Source organism: Muntiacus reevesi, chromosome 2 (assembly GCF_963930625.1).
Source record: "Muntiacus reevesi chromosome 2, mMunRee1.1, whole genome shotgun sequence".
Lineage (NCBI taxonomy): Eukaryota > Metazoa > Chordata > Mammalia > Artiodactyla > Cervidae > Muntiacus > Muntiacus reevesi.
The window spans coordinates 35218885-35241372 of NC_089250.1; the positions used below are offsets into that span (position 1 = coordinate 35218885).

General features: G+C 37.3%; 1 protein-coding gene and 1 non-coding gene across 8 annotated transcripts in view; both read right to left on the reverse strand.

The window, feature by feature from the left end:
• Positions 1–22488, reverse strand: part of WAC (WW domain containing adaptor with coiled-coil) — a 79786-nt gene that overhangs the window by 18250 nt on the left and 39048 nt on the right. For 5 of the 7 annotated variants that reach the window (XM_065921251.1, XM_065921247.1, XM_065921245.1 and 2 more), the window contains exons 4-7: positions 16271–16377; positions 11960–12075; positions 11285–11397; positions 6585–6893 (exon numbers count right to left, since the gene is read on the reverse strand). In XM_065921251.1, the coding sequence (XP_065777323.1) occupies positions 6585–6893; positions 11285–11397; positions 11960–12075; positions 16271–16377 (645 nt within the window). The remainder of the gene's footprint in view (positions 1–6584; positions 6894–11284; positions 11398–11959; positions 12076–16270; positions 16378–22488) is intronic. The other 2 variants (XM_065921250.1, XM_065921249.1) reach the window with 1 other exon arrangement.
• Positions 22228–22334, reverse strand: LOC136161998 (U6 spliceosomal RNA). Its single transcript, XR_010661851.1, has one exon. It is a non-coding gene; the product is annotated as a U6 spliceosomal RNA (small nuclear RNA).

The window sequence follows — 22488 nt, forward strand, 5'->3', positions numbered from 1 at the left end:
ATTTCCTACAATGTTCTGACAGTTGCTGCAATAATACTGGACAGGACACAGGAACTAAGCTCAAACAACTGACAATGAGGCAGCCTGCATGTTCCACTGTGTAGGAATAAGAGTGGTTACACAGAGGGGTACAACATGGAGAAATAAAGGGAAAAAGTGTACAAGTGAAAAAAACCATGAAATAGCTAGGTGACAACACCTGGTATATAACCTGTCACTTCCTTTACTTTATAATTCATAATTTTAAATCTTATGTCTGTCCATAACTTTTCTAGGCATTTAAAATGTACATAAAAATAAGTATGGTATTGATATTTTATAACATTTATGCTTTTGCAACTTGGTTTTTTAATTCAATCAGGAAAATCATTGATAATACAAAGGATAAACCTACTTGAAAGCTTAACAGATTTTACTTAAGTGACCTCCATAATAACCATCTTACACACTTTTACCAACTGTCATTAATCCTAAGAGTGAAAAAAAAAAGTCATTTTAATTTCCAATACTGAATCGGTAATCTTTCTCTTGAACTTTCATGCTGATAAAATATACAACATACAATTAATCATTTTAACCATTTCTGGGTTTACAATCCAGTAGCATTAAGTGTATCACACTGACACACAGCCATCATAATTCACCTGCAGAACTTTTTCATCTTTCCAAACAAATGCTCTACCCAATTAAATGATAGCTCCCCATCCCACAAACCCTAAGGAGGCACAGCTCTTGTCTGTGTTCATGAATTGTCCATTCGGGCTGCCTCACAGAACTGGATCACAGTAGCTGTCCTTCTGTGTCGCTGAGCATAAGGTTTTTAAAGCTCACGCGTCTTGCAGTGTGCAGCCGTGCTGCAGTGTGTATCACAATCTTGCTACTTTCTAAGGCTGAGTAATACTGCATGTAAATATATATATCACATTTTATTTACCCTAGGATTGTTTCCACCATTCAGCTATTGTGAACAGCGCTGTCTCGATCCTTGGTGTATAAATATCCATTTGATTCCGTGGCTTTCAATTCTTCTGATTACACTTAAGCAAGAATCACTGGACGATCCTATGGTAATTTTATCTTTCACCCGTTGAGGAACTGCCAAACTGTAATCCACAGTGGCTGTGTTTCAATGTGTATAGAGGGATATTTCACTGTGGTCTGATTTGCTTTCACTATTGACTAATGATGCTGAACACCGTTTTATGTGCTTACTGGCCATTAGATTATGTTCTCTGGAAAAATGCCTTTTGAACTCATTTGCCCATTTCTGAACCGGGCTGTTCACTTTCTCCTTGAGTCATACGACTGCATATTCAGGATATTAACCCCTAACCAGATATAACTTAACAAATGTTTCCTCCCATTCCATGGGTGGTCTTTTCACTCTAGAGCATCCTTTGAGGCACAGTTTTTAATTTTGATGAAGTCCAATTTACCTATTTTTTTTTTCTTCTATTGCCAGTGCTTTCGGTGTCACTGGAGAAGGAAATGGCAACCCACTCCAGTATTCTTGCCTGGAAAATCCCATAGATGGAGGAGCCTGGTAGGCTATAGTCCATGGGATTGCAAAGAGTCAGACATGACTGAGCGACTTCATTTCTTCACTGTCATATCCAAGATATCAGCACCAAATCCAGTGTCATAAAGACTTTACCTTGTTTTCTTCTAAGAGTTTTATAGTTTTTATCTCCTAAGTTAAGGCCTTTGTCCCATTTTGAGTAAATTTCTCTACCTATTCTAAAGCAAGTTGGGCAATTTAAAATTCCTCTTCTGTAATTGCTGGTTCATATCCTTTGCACATTTCTCTACTGGATTGTTTTTTTCACACTGCTTTGATGAATTCTTAATGTATCCTTAACGTACTGTGTTTTAAATATGTTCCAAATATTTTCTACTAATTCGGTATTTGCTTTTCAACCTTTGTTTCTTGTATCTCTGTCATAGAGAAGTTTTATGAATGTTTTAAGGCAAATGTGTTTTGAGTCTGATTTAAAAGATCTTCCTTGACTCAAATTATAAACAAATATTTTCTAATATTCTTTCACCACCAGTGTTCCCCCTGCCCCACTATTCAAAATGCCATCTTTATTAACATAATTTTAGTAAACTCACTGACTATATCAGACTAACCACCCTCTCCCCGTTAAGGTCCCCAGTTATTCAAATATCTGAGTACCTCTATGGCCAATTGGTCTAATTTTACATGAATATTTAGTAATCCTAAAAATAGTTTAAAGTAAATCAAGGAAGGGCTGAATGGTGGCCCACTTAAAATCAGTTATGACCTCCTCTGTGGGCTTACTGCCTTAATATACACTGGAAAGTCTTTGAGTTCATTTTAATTTCACCCAGTCTACAAACATCATCGAACACAAAAAGGAAGTTTAGGTGACTAACTTATACCTCATATTAAGAATGACTAACCTCTTTCTCATTAGATTAAGACTACAGAAAGTGAAAGTCGCTCAGTCATGTCTGACACTTCACGACCCCATGGACTATACAATCCATGGAATTCTCTAGGCCAGAATATGGGAGTGGGTAGCCTCTCCCTTTTCCAGGGGATCTTCCCAACCCAGAGATCGAACCCAGGTCTCTTGCATTGCAGGGGGATTCTTTATCAGCTGAGCCACAAGACTACAGAACCAGCACGTAACTGACTGACTCTTTAGACATGCTAAATTTTCTGAGAAATTACTGAAGGCCACTGATTAGGTCTGCTTCTGCAGCTACTATTTACTTTTCAAACTTATTTACATTAATAAACTATAACTCAAAATTATTAAATAAGAAATTTTAATCTCTTCTGACTTTGGCACTTGTTTGGCCAAATCAAAAAACAATGACCCATGTCTCCTGCCTATTTTGTCATTTCACAAATCTGGAAAGGAGGGTGGAGTCAGAACCAGTTTAGGAGCGTCAACAGGCTACCAATCTGTAAAAATTCAACTGCATTATTTTTTAGCACAGAGTTTCTCTGTACTTTGTTGTCCAATACAGTAATCTTGCCAACAGATGCTCAAATGTTACTGTAACAAAGATATAAACCTGTAAGGAGGTAACCTGACACCCTTGTTTCACCCTACCTAACACTAGAATTATTATTCTCTGCAAAACCAAACAGCTTCACAGCTCCTCCACACTTCTATCCCTCAAGCAAGCACAGACTGATCTGCCTTACGTTCTTTTTAATGGAAGATACACTGGCATTGCTGCTGCTGCTGCTGCGGCTGCTAAGTAGCTTCAGTCGTGTCCAACTCTGTGTGACCCCACAGACGGCAGCCCACCAGGCTCCCCCGTCCCTGGGATTCTCCAGGCAAGAACACTGGAGACACTGGCATTACCCAGACCTAAATCTATTTCTGGTTTCTTTAATTAGATCACAACATATGTAACACCACTTCTCCAAATACATTTTTAAACCATGACCAAGGCAGGTGCTTCCCCAGCCCTCAACAGCACATTACCATTCTTTGAGTTATTTATTCACATATCACAAATACCAACTGGCTATTCTAGGGATATAGAAGTGGTCAGGACAGAGATCCTGCTCTTGTATTCTTTATTAGAGCATTCTATTGCTGACAACCTTAAAACACAGCTTAGCTACACTATCAGCACTTAAGACCAAGACCCATCTATATGAACCATCAACCTCTTAATTATTTGTTAAGGAAAATCCAAACAAGGAAATCACCATGCTGATGAGAAGAATCAACAGGAAGCTTAACTGAAATAACACAGATGTCTCCATTGAGGGAAAAAAATATATTTCAAATTAATGGACCTTTTTACAAATTTAGACTAACTGGAAAACAATCTGAAAAGATCCAAATTGTTAACACAATTTAAGGGAATAATACTGTTTCAATTCACATGCAAGGGGAAATACTTGGAAGTTAGTACTATTTTCCTTATACACACAGGCAATTTCAAGGGAATCAGGCTGCTCCCTAGAAGCTTAAAATTATATGTAAAAGTCTCACATTAAGTTTGTGATCCGCAAAGACACTCTGTAGAATTTAAACATGAATTGATTTGTGATCTCTTTCATGACATACAATTTTATGGAAAGAACATGGATTTTAGAGAAACCGCATCTTACACCGTACGTTTAGACTTTAGGAATGTTCAGGCTTTTCATATCTAACAGATAATTCTTTTCCTCACAATGTTGTTTTAAAGAATAAAAGGTATACAAAACATTTAGCACCAAACTAGGTATACAGTTTACTTTTTATTATGTTAAGTTTCTCAGGAATGGTGCTTGAAGCTTTGAAGGAGGGCAGGGAGTGAAAAAAGTACAAAAAGCAATAAATCATAATGTCTAACTCTACATAGGACCGTCTAATTGGAGGAACTAAAACAATAAAGTGGTAAGTGCAATTAACAGATCAAAAGAAAAGTGTTTGAGAGGTTAACTGACAATGAGAACAGAAGGACACCATAGCTGGCTCTGAAAAAAGAGTACTGAGTTCAACAGAATGGGAATGGAGGAAAGAATACATCCTTTTCAGCAAAGGATCAAACCATGAAAGAGCATAACATGATCTAAAAAGAAGTACAAGTTTTTAGCAGATGAATTATATAGCGAATATAAGAGTAAAATACTGGAGATCAAGCTAGTTAAGACAGACTGCAATCAGACTGTCAAGGACTTGCTGTTGTCTTATTGGGAAGTATGAACTTTGATCCTTTGGATAAATCACTAGAAAATTGTAAGCCAAGAGAGACCACCACCCAGTATGTCACTGGTAAATGCAGAGACTGGGTAGAAGGAGAACAGCAATTATCAGAGGTTATTTCAAGATCCATGATCTGAGTCTCATGGCAGTGACAGTAGCAAGAGGAAGGACATATACAAGTAAAATCTGGAAGAATCCAAGAGTTGTTGATGGATGGGCAGGGGTAGAAGGGCAAGGATGTTAAAGAACACGGAGTAGTTGGGAGGATAGTGTTATCGCTGAGAACCTACAAATTAGGGGGAAAAGCATTTGGTACACATTAACTTCTGGATACGAACTACTTAGATAAGGAAGCAGACGTGTGTGAGTTAGAAATAAAGATTTGGGAGTCACTTATGTAGACAAAGTAGTCATAAGAATTGCCTGCCACCCAGTAAATGAGAACATGTTGGGGGGAAGAAAAAAGAAAAACAACACAGTAAGAGACTAAACTCTATTGATATTCAAGGAGCAAGAAGAGAAGAGTGGAGACATTAAAGAACAGCAGTGTTCTAGAAGTCAGGGAAGAAAAATTCCAAGATGAACGTAAGAGCGTAAAAAAATAGGCTGTTAAATGAACAAGAGGTAAAATGAGATAAATACCAAAGATCTTTTTTAAGGCCAAAGGATTTTTTTTCAAACTGACAAAGACTTTTAAAAAGAAAATGTTCTGTAACCAAAATAAAACTGACACAACTGGAAAGCCAAACTTCCTTTAGAAAGTACTACTAACAGTTAATGCATTAAATCAGATTTTCTAAGAAATTCTCTTTTGGAAATTTAGTTCTGCATCAGGGCAAATATAACTTGTACAATGAATTCTGATACACCATCTTTGGGGAATTTGACATTTGGAATACCCTGTTTATGTACTATGCACTATATGATAAAGCATGGTTTAATAATGTGTAAAAACTGCTACAGGGGAAATTCCAACAACATACATAAAAGGAGAGGAAACCAGAAACGAAAGAAACCCAAATACTTAAATCCTTTGTCAACAAATTAAGTCAGTGTGAAACAGTGGGCCAGACATTACAGTAAAAGCGTAAACACTGAATAGGTCCATGTCACATCTCCTAAATCCAAAAGAAAGAAAAATTCCTCAACAGTTAACTGATGCTAATCTGCTAATGAGTTTACTCATACTTCTGTTTACTTAATGCCTTTAAATTTCTTGTTTCATAAAACAGTGCTAAGTCTGGGACTGTGACTGGTCTATGCAAATATGCTTATCCCATCACCATGCTTCCCATTATCCATCATCTCCCAATTTTTTTCTAACTTTTTTGAACATTCTACGGTTATTAGCACAGAGCTGGATTGTGCGTTGCAAATTTTAACCTCTAGTCTTTCAACTAAGTCCTAGTTCAGACATAAGACTCCTTATCTTATGGCTCATAACTGAGTTGTCTAATTCACAAACTGAAACCAATAGTTGCATGTTACGTGGCAATGACAAGTTTTAAAATGTCTCTATTCGTATTAAATTTTAAGTGAAAATTGAGACAATTTCTTGACTAAATCATGAAGACAATCATCACAAAACACCCAAAATTACTTGTATACAAGTGTGATGGGACACTCATTTAGCTTTAATAAGTTGTTTTATCCATTACTGTTACAAATTAAGCATTTGACTTCAAAGTGTTAAACACAAAACCAGTTCTGAGGCTCCATAATTAAAAATGAAAAGAAAAAAATTACGGCTAACTCAAGATCTAATCTATGCAGTAACATTCTAAAAGACTTTAAACGAATTTATAATTCAGAGTCTCACTGAAGCTGATGGAAATCATGTCATATAATCAGAAACTCACACTACAGTTCAACGTGCAGCATCTAATAACAACGGCATACCTTTTCTTTCTGTTCTCTGAGCAGGGACAGAAGATGTGGGTGTAGGCAGTTTTGATAAAGTAGATGCTCCATTAGCATCAAATGATTTCTTTGGCTGGTGATCAGACTGTAGCGTAAATGGACTAGAAGGAACAGTGCTTGGGGTAGCAGTTGGATGAACCACTGGTTTGATGGGGTGCTGTACTGGCGTAGAACTACTGTGAGTCTCTGCTCTTGGCAGTCTGTAGTCTCTGTCATTGTGTCTGCTTGTCTGAGACAAAATATTCTGTGGGAGCAAACTACTGGCATCACTGGAATGCTTGTCTTCCACTTTAGTTCAGAGTTCGGAAAAAGAGATGTTGGAATGACGGAAGGGGGAAGAAAAAAGATTACGTTAGAATCCTGTCTTTAACATCAGCTAATTTAGCAACATACTTGTACTTACATCTTTTCTATAAAACTGCAAGCCCAGTTAGTGTCTGCAGTTTTACCACTAGCATACAAACATCCAAATACTGGAAGAGGAATTTCAGATCAACTATAAATATTAATTCTATACTCAGATTTCAAGTGGGCTACTTGTTTTGGGGGATTCTTTAGAACCACACCATAGTTCAAACAGAACATTTTTTTTAAAAGATCAATATATGGATTTATAACATTTTATTCAAATTTAAAAAAAAATTTTTTTAAACAGAAAAAGCAAATGATCCATTCTTTTAAAATATGGATCTTGGCTCTAATAATTGACTGTATCATCCACAGTGATTCAACTGCAAAGAATTACTACTTTGTTAGCCTGATTTTTCTGAATACTGAAGCGGCTAACTAGTGGGCTCTGAAGTTGTTGGTACTAGGGCTTAACCTCATTTAGGGATGGCTGAATTTATGAAGAACTCTGCATTAAGTAAGTCAACTCATATTTTAAAAATGCTAACAAATACCAGAGTTAGTTAAAAATCAGTTATAGATAATGCTATCTGAAAATAGAAGCCCTACATCTGCAGCAAAGTCAGAAAAATATACTTGGGTATGTTAAAAACAGAACCTCTTCCAACTTAAAGCCACAAAAATAAATTTTAAACTGAAAAGTACTTTTGCTTCCACAAAATTAAGTACAAAAGAAGGAAAATCTGAACAATCACAGTTAAAGAAAATTTATATTTATAAAAAATTCTCCAGCCTAAATTACAATAGTCTCCCCAGTAACTAAAGGATTAAAGCAACTTCCATGTAGAAAAACATCTTAAGATTCAAGCACGTGATTACCAAAGGATGCCCTCCCTGCTGAATGCAGTGTCATTTTTTTTCCAACTCATGGTTCCTCCAAGTCTAGAGGCCACAAGAGCACAAAGAAGGAAGTATGCTTAAACTACAAGTCAGTTTTCAAGTTGCCAATGTACACCTTCTAACATTATAGCCAAACAAAAGGTACTTGGAATAGTACTGGATACTGTCAAAAAAAAAAACCTTTAGTCATTATCAAAACAAGGTCTTCTTACTTGAAGACTTAATTAATGAAAATCAGGGTTACAACAGATGCATTTATTATTGTACCAGAAAAATAAACAGACTGAGCTGCCACAGCAGATTACAAACATCTGTTCCATGATATTAACTTATCAGTAAACTATCAACTTGAGTGCACATACAAATTAAAAGCTTATTCTAGAGTTTCTTCCTGGAAAGAATACTACCCACAAGCTTTTAGAGACAGGTTTAACAGTTTAAAAAAAAAAAAAAATGCCCAATTCCCATCAACCTTGTCACTTTCCTCATGAAAGAAATGCCCTTTAATGTTCTGTATTACTATAGCCAAAATCTATCAAGTATTCGTATGGAAATTAAAGATACTTCTCACATGTGTAAACTTTGGGGGCGGGGGGTGGGGCAGACACAGCAGCAGCATCAGACCAAATGAGAATGCTATGGCCCCATCAGCGTTCTATTCCTCACAACTCAAGACGAAAACACGGTTAAAGTGACTTGATCTGCATATCCCCACAATAAGAACACTAAGCAAGTGTCTGGAGACACTTCTGGTTGTCACAACTGGGGCAAGGAGAGGAGTGCCACTGGGATCTTATGTGTGGAGGTGGGAACAAGCTCTACATTCTACAATGGAGCACAGAATCCACCAAGAATGACCTAACCCAGAATGTCAGTAGTGTCACTCTTGAAGAACACCAAGTTAAAGTTTCTCTAACCACAGAGCAATCACTCTACACAGATTAAAGATTAAAAAAACAAACAAAACACAATACAACCACATCAGTGCAATTACAGCAGCAGTGATATCAAATTTAAAATTTCACCCATACAACTTCAGTGTCAAATTGTGGATTATTTCCAACACTGCCAAAAAACCCAAAACCCCAAAAATGCTCTTAAAAATCCTTTCTTCTACATTTCTCTCTTTAGATGTAGTGTTCCCAATCCTTCCTGCTCCCTGCTCCACACCTCTTTAGTGGGCTGTTAGGAAGAACAAAGCTTTAAGTGTTACCTGACATGCATACCACTGTACCAGACACAGGGGAAAGAAACTCTCCCAGCAGTTTTTGGTAGACAAAGTTAAGTACTTCAAAGGCTTAGTAACTATTACTCTCAACCAGGTAGTCAGTTGACCAATTAAAAAAAAAAAGTAGCAGCAGCAATACAGCAAAAGCCCTTTCTCAAACATTACTTAAAACTCAAAAAGTATAATATGACTACATTTCAACACAAACACAGGCCCACTCTCCTCCTCTACGCTCCTAGGAATTTAACTAAGGAAGTAATCAGGTAAGTGGGCAAACACAGGAATAGCAGCACTGTTTACTGTAGGAAAAAGAGCTAAAAACCACGCCAGTCTCCACAGATAGAGAATTATCTACCGAGCATGAGCATGTTCAAAAAAGGGAACAGCATGTAGTCAACATAATATATGTTAAATTATAAAATGACAAGCAAACATATGTTTGGGGAAAAAAATTTTTTTTTTTGGCAGTGCCTTAGGTCATGCAGAATCATAGTTCCTCAACCAGCGATCAAACCCCCACTCCCTGCAGTGGAAGCACGAGTCTTAACCACTGGATCGCCTGGGAAGTCCTATATCCTTGAAACATTATCAAATAGAAGGTTAAGAACAGTAACATAATCTGATTTTGATATAAAACACATACACATGTAGTTTTTATTTTATTATATGCAGCTAGAAAAAAAGTTTATGTCCCCAAGTATTCCTGAATCATGAGATTAAAATATTTTCCCTCCTTCATTTTTAGTAACAAACACTGTCTAAGTTCTGAAATCATAAAGAAGAAAATCTGACTCACTTCTGAAAGTAAAAGCTACACAGAGATAATTTAAAAATACAACTATGGTTTTATTTTCTTAAAGATATTTTTTAAGCAGACAAAACTTGTATTTTCACTTCTGTCAACATTTCTATCAGATCTCTAATTACCCAAAAGAGAGGACAAGGGCCTAGGTTATTTTGGAAGGAACAGACACCCTAGATGTCAATCTTTTCCTCTCTGGGAACCACCAGCCTCTTATGTGGAGAGGCCTGCCCTAATAACTAAAATACGTTATCTTTACATCCAACTAGCCAGTCTTCCTGGATAGCCATAGTTGGTTCAAGAGGACCACAAGCTGGGCACTATGTATTTTTTTAATCTGGAAGGAAAAGCCACTCATTTTTAGTTACTCACCAAGTCAGTTACTTAAGTAAAATGAGACTACAACCAAAGTCTTCTGTCTCAAAATACAATATTCTTAATTTCTTAACTAGAGTACCTTAAACCATTTTTATTTTCTAAAAATCAAGTACAATTTAATATAACAAATTTAATGTTTCCAGAAACACATTTTAAACATTCAGCCTTACAGAACTATATTATCTGTTTCACCTTAAATAACTTTTCCCATCAGAAGTTCAATATCCTTTATTGGGACCAAATATATCCATACTTTTTTGAGTTACAGAATGAGAACTCAAATATGCTTAAGTCTAAGAATTTCCAAAACACATCTTAAAATTCTCAAAACTTGATAAAGAGCCTAAGAATTCTATGTGGCATTTAAATTTTATTCTGGGCAAGACAAGTCACTGGGAATAGAACATATGTGGTAAAATCTTTAAATTCAAAATTTGAATTAAAAAAATAAATTTATGTTACCCATATTGTCCAACTTGGACAAAATCTGACCTTAAGAGAACATGAAGATATGTCCACAGTACCGAGATAACACACAGATCTATGATCATTATGAAACCATTTCCAAATACAAGGATAAACAAGTTTCTCACTGGCAACACAAAAACAGGTATTTCATGTCACTATCTGTGTACCTTTGATTTAATTATTAGATTGAAATCCAGGAAGGTTTGCAGTGTCCAGTTTAAATGGGGGGAGGGAGATGTGGTGGTGGCTCCTGTTTTTAGAAGTCAATCCACAACATGAAATTTTACTTTTTAACCAACTCAGTGGCATCATAGCCATCATGAGTAGTGATGAATACACAGGTGTATTCATTCTACTATGTACTATTCTATTATACACTCTTTCCCTTTTCAAGAAACAAAATTACCTTGTAGGTTACAAGGACAGATCCAGCATAAAAGAAAAACCTTGTTACGTTTCTATTTTACATTATAAGTGGCTATGCACATATATCTGTAAACCAACTACTGAAATGAATTCAACACTATTAGTTCAAAGAAAAAAATCAATACTTACTTCCACTGGCAAACCCACTAGTGGCTGTTGCTTGCATCACCTCTCTTCTGTAATCTCTATCTTTTGGGAAGCTATTAACTGCCATCTTGTTTGCTTCTTTTTGTCTCTGTTCTCTAAAAATGAAAGATAAACCCATAAAAATTACAACGGATACAATGAATCTACACCTAACACTTCTGGTCAAATGTGTAAGGAAACAGTACACTGAACATCAAAGAACAAGGCAGTGATGTCATAACTGGTGTGGGACCTGGGACACAGCAAGAGCAGTAATGCTTCTCATTGATGGCAACATTATACTGATTTACATGCCATGAACCCCACAACTATACACAGTAACAATAATTCTACATTCTACATGAAGGAAACACTGTCCTACAAGACAAAGATTTCTAATACAAATTATAGAAAAGATGAATAAATGTAGATCAATATGTTTTAAAATTAAACATACTGTTTACAAGGACCTTGTGGACAGTTGCTCATCTGTCCTAGTTTTTTTGGTTTGTTTTTTAAGAGAAATTATGGAAAACACAGACAATGGGTCAACATTTCAATTAAGAAGAGAAGTGATGAACAGCACACTAAGAAACCTAAATTTAGAATGTTTAGCGCCCTAGGATGTTAGCCTGTAGAATCAAGAGTGAGAAATACTGTTCAATTAAGCACAAATACCTTTCAAGCCACTCTTTTGGTTTTTCCCATTGTGAAACTTCTGTTCGACAATTGTAGTAGTATTTTTTCCCAGAAGAGCTAATATGCTCAGACCAGTCATCTGCAGAATCATAAGGCTTAAAAAAAATTAGAAAATGTTAGTGTAATTTAATCACTTGATATATCAAGAATGTAAATGGTTTTATAAGCACACATAGGGGAAAGACTTGAGACAAAGGTACCCTCATCTGAGATGGAATCATCTGCATGTATATTTAGGAGATCTTAGTCTAAGAAAACCTTCAACTAACAATGGAACACTCTATAAAGTATCAAATTAACATCATACTGACCTTAGAAAAGCATTACAAAACCCCCATCACCACAATTTTAACTGCTGAAGTCTAGTCACAGAGAGAATCCAGTCTCAACTGGCTGACTTAATGGCATGAGAGCACATCAGTTCTGAACACTTTAAGGCACAACAGTAATCAGTGTAACAGAGAACAAACTGCTTGTACTCCCTGTTACTTAGTGGGGGAGAAAAGCACACACAGAAAAGCTTCGGTATAAACACAGGATATTAAAAGCTATGAATTTGCTCCAGCTTCACAATCCACAAGACATGTCAAGTATTAACTGAACTTGTCTCACACAACATACAGGATCAGCAGCATCACTCATTTTCCCAGAACTAAAATTGGTCTGTCTTAGTTCTCAGATTCAGTCTCTTGCTAGTCATTTCACAGACACTGTAAAATTATCATGAAATTAAAAATTATCTGAAAGGCTCATTTCTCATGGAATTAATCTCAACAATGTAATGTTTAACTGCCTGCAGTGGCTCCAGGAAATCTGGCAGAAATCCTAGTATTACATGAATTTACTGATAACTGTTTACCAAGGAGCTCTGAGATTAAAATGAAGCAAGGGTTATACTTTGGGAATTCATCTTTCTTCCTTGCTCACCATTGTGCAGAGGGACACAATTTGAACACTTCAGGAAATGAATTCTTATGCACTGCCTTTTCAACTTGAATTTAGCACATAGAAACAAGCACAGAGAACATGTCCATACATCACAAAACTAAAGAGTGACAGGAGAAAAGGTCAAAACTCAGGTTTCCGGATATCTATTAAATCAACACCAATTTTGGAAATGTGTAACAATTTTGAGCATAGCTGAAGAAACACTGCAGATTCTGCTCTCAGGCTGTTTCAAAATTGTGAAGCTGCTGGAAGTCAGCCCAGTGCTTCCAAACTTCTAGAGATCAGGGGAGTTAATTCTCAATACCCCACCCGACTCTAGCCAGGAGAAGGCTTCACCAGGCTGCAGGAACCCAATCCAGAAGGCAAAATTCAAAAGGGTTCTTCTCTACCATCTACCACCCCCTAGATCTAAATTATTATGCCAACAAAGGCCTCTATGGATGTATTTGCAAGATTTGGTTTGCTGGGCAGGCGATTACATGGGATTACTAGTTTGGTCTAAAGAGGATGAAGAAGATTTGGTCTAAAGGTGGGCAGAGGACACCAGAGTAGAACAGAGAGGTCTAAGCCAGTGCTCTTCAAAAGTGATGGTTATGCAAACTGTGACCTGTCCTGGAGGAGACAAGGAGCTTGCATCAGAATATATATCAACACATTGCTCCCGAGCCGAAGGTCTTGCTTTAAAAAACACACACATATCACAGCTCAACTAAAGAGTGTATTTAATGACAACTAATTTCCACTGTGGTACAACCTGCAGGACAGTGAGTTAAAAGTTCACACACCAGAAGCTTGAAGAGCATGGGTCTATCAAATCCTAGGTTAGTACAAGTTAATATCTTACTTAACAAAATGTGCTCCAGGGTACAGCATTACAATCACATACTAGTAATTTAAGTTCATCTTCTCCACCCTATTTCTATCCCCCAAAACAGGTTAAGGAAGAAACCTTTTAAAGAAACGGAAATTATTTAAATGCTGATATGCAAAAGCAGGTGTTAAATGTTTTTCCCATTGTATATTTTCCACTTTACTGAGGTGTAATTGACAAATATAATTGTAAGATATTTAACCTGGGTTAAAATAATGGGTTTTTTTAACCTGGGCTACCTAATATTCATCTGTTCGTCTCTTTCATTACAAAAATATTAATGAACAGTGATTTTATATTTTACTTTACTACTCAGAAAAACATCCATTAGAAGTGATTTCAAGACATGGTTTGAAAGTAATATTCAGATTACTAATGTTCAAAAGCCAGCTTCTCAGGTAACATTAAACTCGGTTTGTAAGAAAGTGCCACGCCCACTGGGTACATTATGATGAAAAAGACCACCACCTGAAGGTTGATTATATACCTAGAGTTGAAATTTACAGAAGGGGAACCTTGATTCTAAAACACATGACATTTAATCCATCTTCTGTTGTCACTCACATAGTGAAATCCCCTGACACCCTTAAGAATCTGGATGCTGCAAACTTTCTGATGCCCATTATTTACACTCTCTGATTTCATTATGCCAATCCATTTCCTGAAAATCAAGATAATCAGAAACCGTTTTTCCGAATTTTTTTCACCAAAACAATGTCCACAAGGCGCGCCTCTGTCCTAACAGCATATAAATACGAAATCTAAATCGTCAGTGATGAAGGGAACATTAGGTTAGTGCTAGACTGTTAAATTAATGGGGCTATTTTTCACAAAAACGGATACTCATTGTAAAATATTGAGTATTTTTCTTAGTGAAAATGATTCAGCAGAAGCAGTGTGATGATAACACCTGTCAAAGTTTATCAAGCTGCTGTCTGGATCTCAATACCATCCTTCTATGTTCTGTGATGCTAAGGCTGGGACAATGCAAATTACATTCTACTTAGCCAGCTAGCTTTCTGTTAAGAGTCTGCCAATACCATACATTAGAGGAGGACTGAAGGGCAGGAGAAAACAGCCACAGGGGATCCCAGTTTCCAGCTCTCAATCCAGAATCAGAAACAGCTTCATTATACCCCTCAGAGAACTGTGCAGGGCTCCTCCTTTGAGCAATTAGGTTCTGATAACCCCCAACCTCTTCCTTTTGTTCCCAGTCCTCAGGGATAATCACTATCTATGCTACTTCTTGTTTTCTGTGTTTGAAGTTCTCTGTGCTAAAATAACTCAGCAGTATTTGTTTTCCTGAATAGACCCTAACACTTAAAACTTTTTATGAAAATCGTTGATGTCCCAATTTTTTATGGAAATGTACTAATCACACTGATTCAGCAAGAGACAAAAAATAATAAACCCCAAGAGTTTTCAATACCACTTAAGGTACGATAACCACCTGAATAACCAAAGCAATGCCTGCTGGATTCAACCAATACTTCCATAGCCTTTCAGTTAGTTATCCTTTCATCCTTCCTGTAATGGATTTTCCACACTGCTATCTGATGGTTTTTAAATCGCAAATACAGTACTTCCTTGACTAGGCCCTTGAGGATCTCTCCACTGCCTTCACATACAGTCCACGATCCTTGGGAAGCAGAGAACACTGTGTGATCTGGCCCCATTCTCTCTGTAACCTGAGCTCCTACCATTTCTCCACACCAGCAAAACTTGTGTTCTGCAAACAAAGTGCTTCTTCACATTTCTGTGTCTTTGTGGGTGCTGTTCCTTTCCACGCTACACGAATTCCAGGCCTCTTCCACGACGTGGGTTACAGGCAGCCTGCTGGCCAGCACAGCCTCTTCACCCAGGCTCAGTCCCCTCTTGAGAGTTCCCCCAGGACCTTAACATGCACTGATCTAATGGTTTACTGACCTATAGTCAGTCTCCATATTTTTTTTAGTTCTATACATCAAAAATCTAGCATCTGCTTGCAAAGTTGAAATCTTACTTTTGCATGAATGCATTAGAACTTTCCTTTGATTCCTAACTTTAAAAAGTTCAAACTACTTCATTAACAATTACTTCGTTTTTAGAAAAACCTACAATCCCTCACTGGGTTTCATGCCTTTCAGGACCAAGACCTCTATTATCACTAATGTCTTGTAGGGTATATAATATATAGTAGATACTCAACTTACAGATTTTAAAAACAGAAGTTTATAGATTATGAAAAATATAAGCTCAAGTCAAGACACAAGTTTCACAATCTGAAGTTCTTTGTATCTCAAGTATCACAATGGTAAATTTTGCTCCACAAAAGAATGCTAATGAAACAGTATCAAGATGGCATACTCAGACTATCCTCAATTTTAATATTAAAGCTAGCTCATTAGTTTAGGTACATTAAGATCAACTTTAATTTTTAAAAATTTTGCAATATATTCAAAAAACAAAACTGCAAACGATTATATACTTACTGCATCTGAAGTTTTGCTTGGATTATTGCTTGGATTAGAAGAATGTGAATTTGAACTATGAAGAGCACTGTGGTTGTGTGAATTTTCTTGGGGAGAGTAACTGGTCCCTTTAAAAAATAAAAAGCAAAGAGAATTTAAGTAAGTCATAGCTGATGTTTATACTGGGCTTCTGTCATACTACAGATATATCACTAATTCATCATTGCAAAAGTGAGTTTTTATCATTTCTAGCAAACTGTAGGTTTTTTTTTTTTTAATTAAAAGTTATATGAAAGACAAAACATACATAGAAAAAAGGCCAAAAGTTCCACTAATGAGAGAACAAAAGTGACAATTACCCAATTATCCACTGTCCATGGAATTCTCCAGGCAAGAATATTGGACTCGGTTGCCATTCCCTTCCCTAGGGAATCCACCCAACCCAGGGATTAAACCCAGGTTTCTTGTATTGCAGGTAGATTCTTTACCGTCTGAGCCACCAGGGAAGCCTCAATTATCCAGTAGGTTTTTGCAATTACTTTTTACTTCTTAAACAGTTTTTCACACTTGCTCTTTAAAATTTTAACAAATTTTAACTAAAACAGTATAAAATTTTCAAAAAGTTAAGTTTCAGGGAAGGTGCTTGCTTTCAAGATGATGAAAATGACATATCTCCTCACAACAGGACAAGCTGCTTTAAAGTAAACATAAAATAAAGAATTTTATGAACCATGACCATCAGGGATGCCAGTTTTATCTTAAGAAAAGCCAAGATCTAAAAATCCAGACTTGATTAGTAATACAAAAAGCTCCACTACAAAAGTCTAATTGTTAGTATTTCAGTTTCATTCCATGTATTTTTCATCATAAAGGTAACATAATTCAACTTCCCACCTACTCCTTGTCCCAAAAAATGAACTGGCAAGTGGTATGGAGGCTACAAGATAATGAACAAAAGCTGAAAGCAGGAAGAGCAATTTAGATGGTCCAGTGGTCCTGGAAAATTAGCAGTCAGAATCAGGGTGGTTATGAGAAGAATTTAGTAAGAATTAACTATTTCAATCAACAAGAACAACTACAGGCCTACCTTTGTTTTATTGGGATCTACTTTACTGCACTTCAAAGATACTGAGTTTCGTATAAATTGAAGGTTTGTGTCAATCTTACATCTATCAGTGCTATTTACAGCATTGGTTCACTTCTTGTCTCTGTGTCACATTTTGGTAATTCTCATAACATTTCAAACTTGTTCACTGTGATTATCTTTGTTACAGCAATCCGTGGAGAGTGATCTTTGATTTACTACTGAATTTGTTTTGAAACACCAGAAACAACACCCACACAACATGGCAAGCCTAAATGATAAATGTGTGTGCTCTGACTGCTCCCCCACCTCTCCCCTTCTCCACGGGCTGTCATCTTCCCTGAGACACGAAGTACTGAAATTAGGCCAGTTAATAACCCTACAATGGCCTTTAAGTGCTCAAGTGAAAGGTAAGAGTCACATATCTCTCACTTTAAATGAAAAGCTAGACACAGTTAAGCTTACTGGGGAAGGCAGGTTGAAAGTCAAGACAGAAAGCAAATGAGGCCTCTCACACCAGTTAGCCAATGTGAATGCAGGAAGAAAGTTCCCACAGGAAAATTAGAAATGCTACTCCAGTGAACACACGAAGAAAGCACAACAGCATTGCTGCTGATGTCGATAAAGTTTGAGTTTAGATGGAGAGAAGATCATATATACCAGTCACAACATCCCCCTAAGCCAAAGCCTAGTGCAGAGTCCACACTCTTCAATTCTATGAAGGCTGAGAGAGGTGAGGAAACTGCAGAGAAAAGTCCGAAGCCAAGAGGTTGGTTCCTGAGGCTGAAGCAAAGAAGGTGCCTCTGTAACATCAAAGTGAAGTCACAAGTGCTGATGTAGAAATTGCAGCAAGTCACCCAAGAGATCAAGCTAAAATCTTACATTCATGAAGGTGGCCACATTAAACAACAAATTTTTCAACATAGATTGAAACAGCCTTCTATTACTTTCACAGAAAGAAGACGTCAACGCCTGGCATCAAAGCTTAAAAGAACAGGCTGACTCTCTCAGGAACTAAGGCAGCTGGTGACTTGAAGTTGAAGCCAATGCTCATTTACCACCTGAAAATCCCAGGGCCCTTAAGAACTATGCTAAATCTTCTCTGCCTATAAATGGAACAACAAAGCCTGGATGACAGCACATCTGTTTACAACATGTTTTCAGTCCACTGTTAAGATGTACTGTTAAGAAAAAAGACTCTTTTCAAAAGTACTAGTGCTCACAGACAATGTGCCTGGTCACCCAAGAGCTTGATGGAAACATACAAGATTCATGTTGTTTTCATGACTGCTAACACCTATTGTGCAAGCCCATGGATCAAGGAGTCATTCCAACTTTCTGTTCTTTTTCAGAAATATACTTCATAAAGTTATAACTGCCAATAGACATGAGTCTGACTGACCTAGGTAAAGTAAATTAAATACCATCTGGAAAGAATTCATCATTCTAGATGCCATCAAGAACATTCATGATTCATGCATGGTAAGAGGTCAAAATATCGGCATTAACAGGAGTATGGAAGAAGCGGATTCCAACCCTCACAGGTGACTCTGAGACTTGTCAAGATTTCAGTGGAGGAAGGAATTGTAGATGTGGTGGAAATAGCAAGACAACTAGAAGTGGAGCTGAAGATGGGGCTGAAAGGCTGCATCTCATGATAAAACCTGAATGGATGAGGAGCTGCTTCCCATGGATGAATAAAGAAAGAGGTTTCTTAAGAGCGAAGCTACTTCTGGTAAAGATGCTGTGAAGATTGTTTGAAATGACAAAGGATTTAGAATATAACAAAAATTTGATTGATAAAAGCAACAACAGGCTTGGAAATCACTGACTCCAATTTTCAAAGATGTAAAATGCTATCAACCAGCACTGCACGCTACAGAAACATCTGTGAAAAAAGAGCCAAGCCAGCAAACTGCATTCTTAAAGAAATCGCCACAGCCAGCCCAGCCTTCAGCAATCACCACCACAATCTGTCAGCAGCCATCAACATAGAGACAAGACCTTACTATTAGGATTCCTGAAGGCTCACAAAATAGCATTTTTTTTTTGGAATAAAGTATTTTAAAATTAAGGTGGTTGTTCAGTCGCTTAGGTGTGTCTGACTCTTTGCAACTCCATGGACTGCAGCATGCCAGGCTCCCCCATCCCTACTACCTTCTGGAGTTTATGCAAATTCATATCCACTAAAGTCAGTGATGCTCTCTAACCATCTCATCCTCTGCTGTCCCCTTCTCCTTCTCCCTTCAATCTTTCCCAGCATCAGGGTCTTTTCCAATGAGTCAGGTCTTTCCATTAGGTGGCCAAAGTACTGGAGCTTAAATTAAGGTATGTACATTTTTTTAGACATAATGCTATTACTTAACAGACTATAGTATACTAAACTTTTACATGCACTGGGAAATAAAAAAACTTGCGTCTTACTTTATTGCAATATTCACTTGAGTGAAATGGTCTTGAACCAAAATGGCAATCTCCCCAAGCTATGCCTCCAAATGGGTAAGAAAGGTGGATTAGGACAGAAGATAACCTAAAGTTTCACTTACTCAATTGGAATGGTCAGCACATCTAGGAATTCAAAAGTGGAGCAAGAAGTCCATTCCATTAGAAGGGTGAAAGGTAGGGGACTCACATATAGTAATGTAAAAAAACAAGCATTATGAGCTCTGAATGAGTAACAGCAAGGCAAGAGGAAAGGGAATAACCAAGATTTAATCTTGACTAGAACACAGCTTATTGGGGAAGCTAGAAGCAGACTCAGAGAGAGACCCAATAAAGCTAATGATGTAACAAAAGATATGTACCTAGGAAAATGTATGGGTACAAGAGAAGAAAATTTCCCAACAAGACAAGACTGCTGCTTAAGATGTCTAGTGGTTTCTTCATCTACTTGTTTAAATGTACCTTGCTGGACAATATGTATTTATGTAAAACATCATAAACTTTAAAGAAAATACAGTAGTCAATAAATTCTTCAATAAACATTTTAAGACTGAACACAATCGAACGAAGCAATCAGTGAAGGATAAGCTCTGTGTACAGGGACATTAACATGCCAGCCTGAGATCGCTATTAGAAAAGTCTGCTTGCACAGTTGGTCCTTGGCTAGCACAATAACTGTTCAGGAGGGTTCCCACAACAGTAACTGTTAAGAGTGGTTCACTGTGCCTAAGTCTTTCTGCCGACGATATGGTTTATGCTGAATACCTGTTTTCCTACTGGGAATCCAGACTTTTGGTTCAAATCAGGCAGAGATGCCTACATAAGAATCCAAATCCAATAAAAACCTTGAGTTCCAAATCTCTAATAAGCTTCCACAGTCCACAACATTTCACCAGTGTTGTCACAATCCGCTGCTGGAGGAATGAAGGGTGTGCTGTCTTTCTCTGCTGGGCCAAGGCTCTCAGAAGCCTGCACCAGGTGTCCTCCAGACTTTGCACCACATGCCTTTTCCCTTCGCTGATGTCACTTTGTGTTCTTGCGCCGTTATTAAGACAAAGTCATGGTAATGAATGTTAGGTCCTGTGACTCCTCTTAAGACAATCACCAAGCCTGGGGGGTGGTCTGGGGACCCCAACACATTCAGTTACAAAGAAAAAAAATCCAAATTAAGATTTTTATTTTCATTTATTTTTATTAGTTGGATAATTACTTTACAATATTGTAGTGGCTTTTGCCATACATTGACATGAATCAGCCATGGATTTACATGTGTTCCCCATCCCGACCCCACCTCCCACCTCCCTCCCCATCCCATCCCTCTGGGTCTTCCCAGTGCACCAGCCCTGAGCACTTGTCTCATGCATCCAACCTGGGCTGGTGATCTGTTTCACCCTTGATAGTATACTTGTTTCAATGCTATTCTCTCAGAACATCCCACCCTCGCCTTCTCCCACAGTCCAAAGTCTGTTCTGTACATCTGTGTCTCTTTTTCTGTTTTGCATATAGGGTTATCGTTACCATCTTTTTAAATTTCATATATATGCGTTAGTATGCTGTATTGGTCTTTATCTTTCTGCCTTACTTCACTCTGTATAATGGGCTCCAGTTTCATCCATCTCATTAGAACTGATTCAAATGAATTCTTTTTAATGGCTGAGTAATATTCCATTGTGTATACGTACCACAGCTTTCTTATCCATTCGTCTGCTGATGGGCATCTAGGTTGCTTCCATGTCCTGGTTATTATAAACAGTGCTGCGATGAACACTGGGGTGCACGTGTCTCTTTCAGATTTGGTTTCCTTGGTGTGTATGCCCAGGAGAGGGATTGCTGGGACATATAGCAGTTCTATTTCCAGTTTTTTAAGGAATCTCCACACTGTTCTCCATAGTGGCTGCATACTAGTTTGCATTCCCAACAACAGTGTAAGAGGGTTCCCTTTTCTTCACACCCTCTCCAGCATTTATTGCTTGTAAACTTTTGGATAGCAGCCATCCTGACTGGCGTGTAATGGTACCTCATTGTGGTTCTGATTTACATTTCTCTGATAATGAATGATGTTGAGCATCTTTTCATGTGTTTGCTAGCCATCTGTATGTCTTCTTTGGAGAAATGTCTGTTTAGTTCTTTGGCCCATTTTTTGATTGGGTCATTTATTTTTCTGGAATTGAGCCGCAGGAGTTGCTTGTATATTTTTGAGATTAATCCTTTGTCTGTTGCTTCATTTGCTCTTATTTTCTCCCATTCTGAAGGTTGTCTTTTCACCTTGCTTATAGTTTCCTTTGTTGTGCAAAAGCTTTTAAGTTTAATTAGGTCCCATTTGTTTATTTTTGCTTTTATTTCCAATATTCTGGGAGGTGGGTCATGGAGGATCCTGCTGTGATTTATGTTGGAGAGTGTTTTGCCTATGTTCTCCTCTAGGAGTTTTACAGTTCCTGGTCTTACATTTAGAAAAAATATGGAACACCTCACAAATTTGCGTGTCATCCTTGTACAGGGGCCATGCTAATCTTCTCTGTATCATTTCAATTTTAGTATATGTGCTGCTAAAGCAAGCACCAAATTAAGACTTTTAAAAGGAAAATCTACACCAAAGAAGACCTACACCAAAATTTGTACTTTTCAGGTGTAACTTAAAAACTATTTTTTAAAACTCAGCTTTACAGTTGCATGCAAGTAAAAAAGAACTAGTAATATGGCCTAGAGAACACCA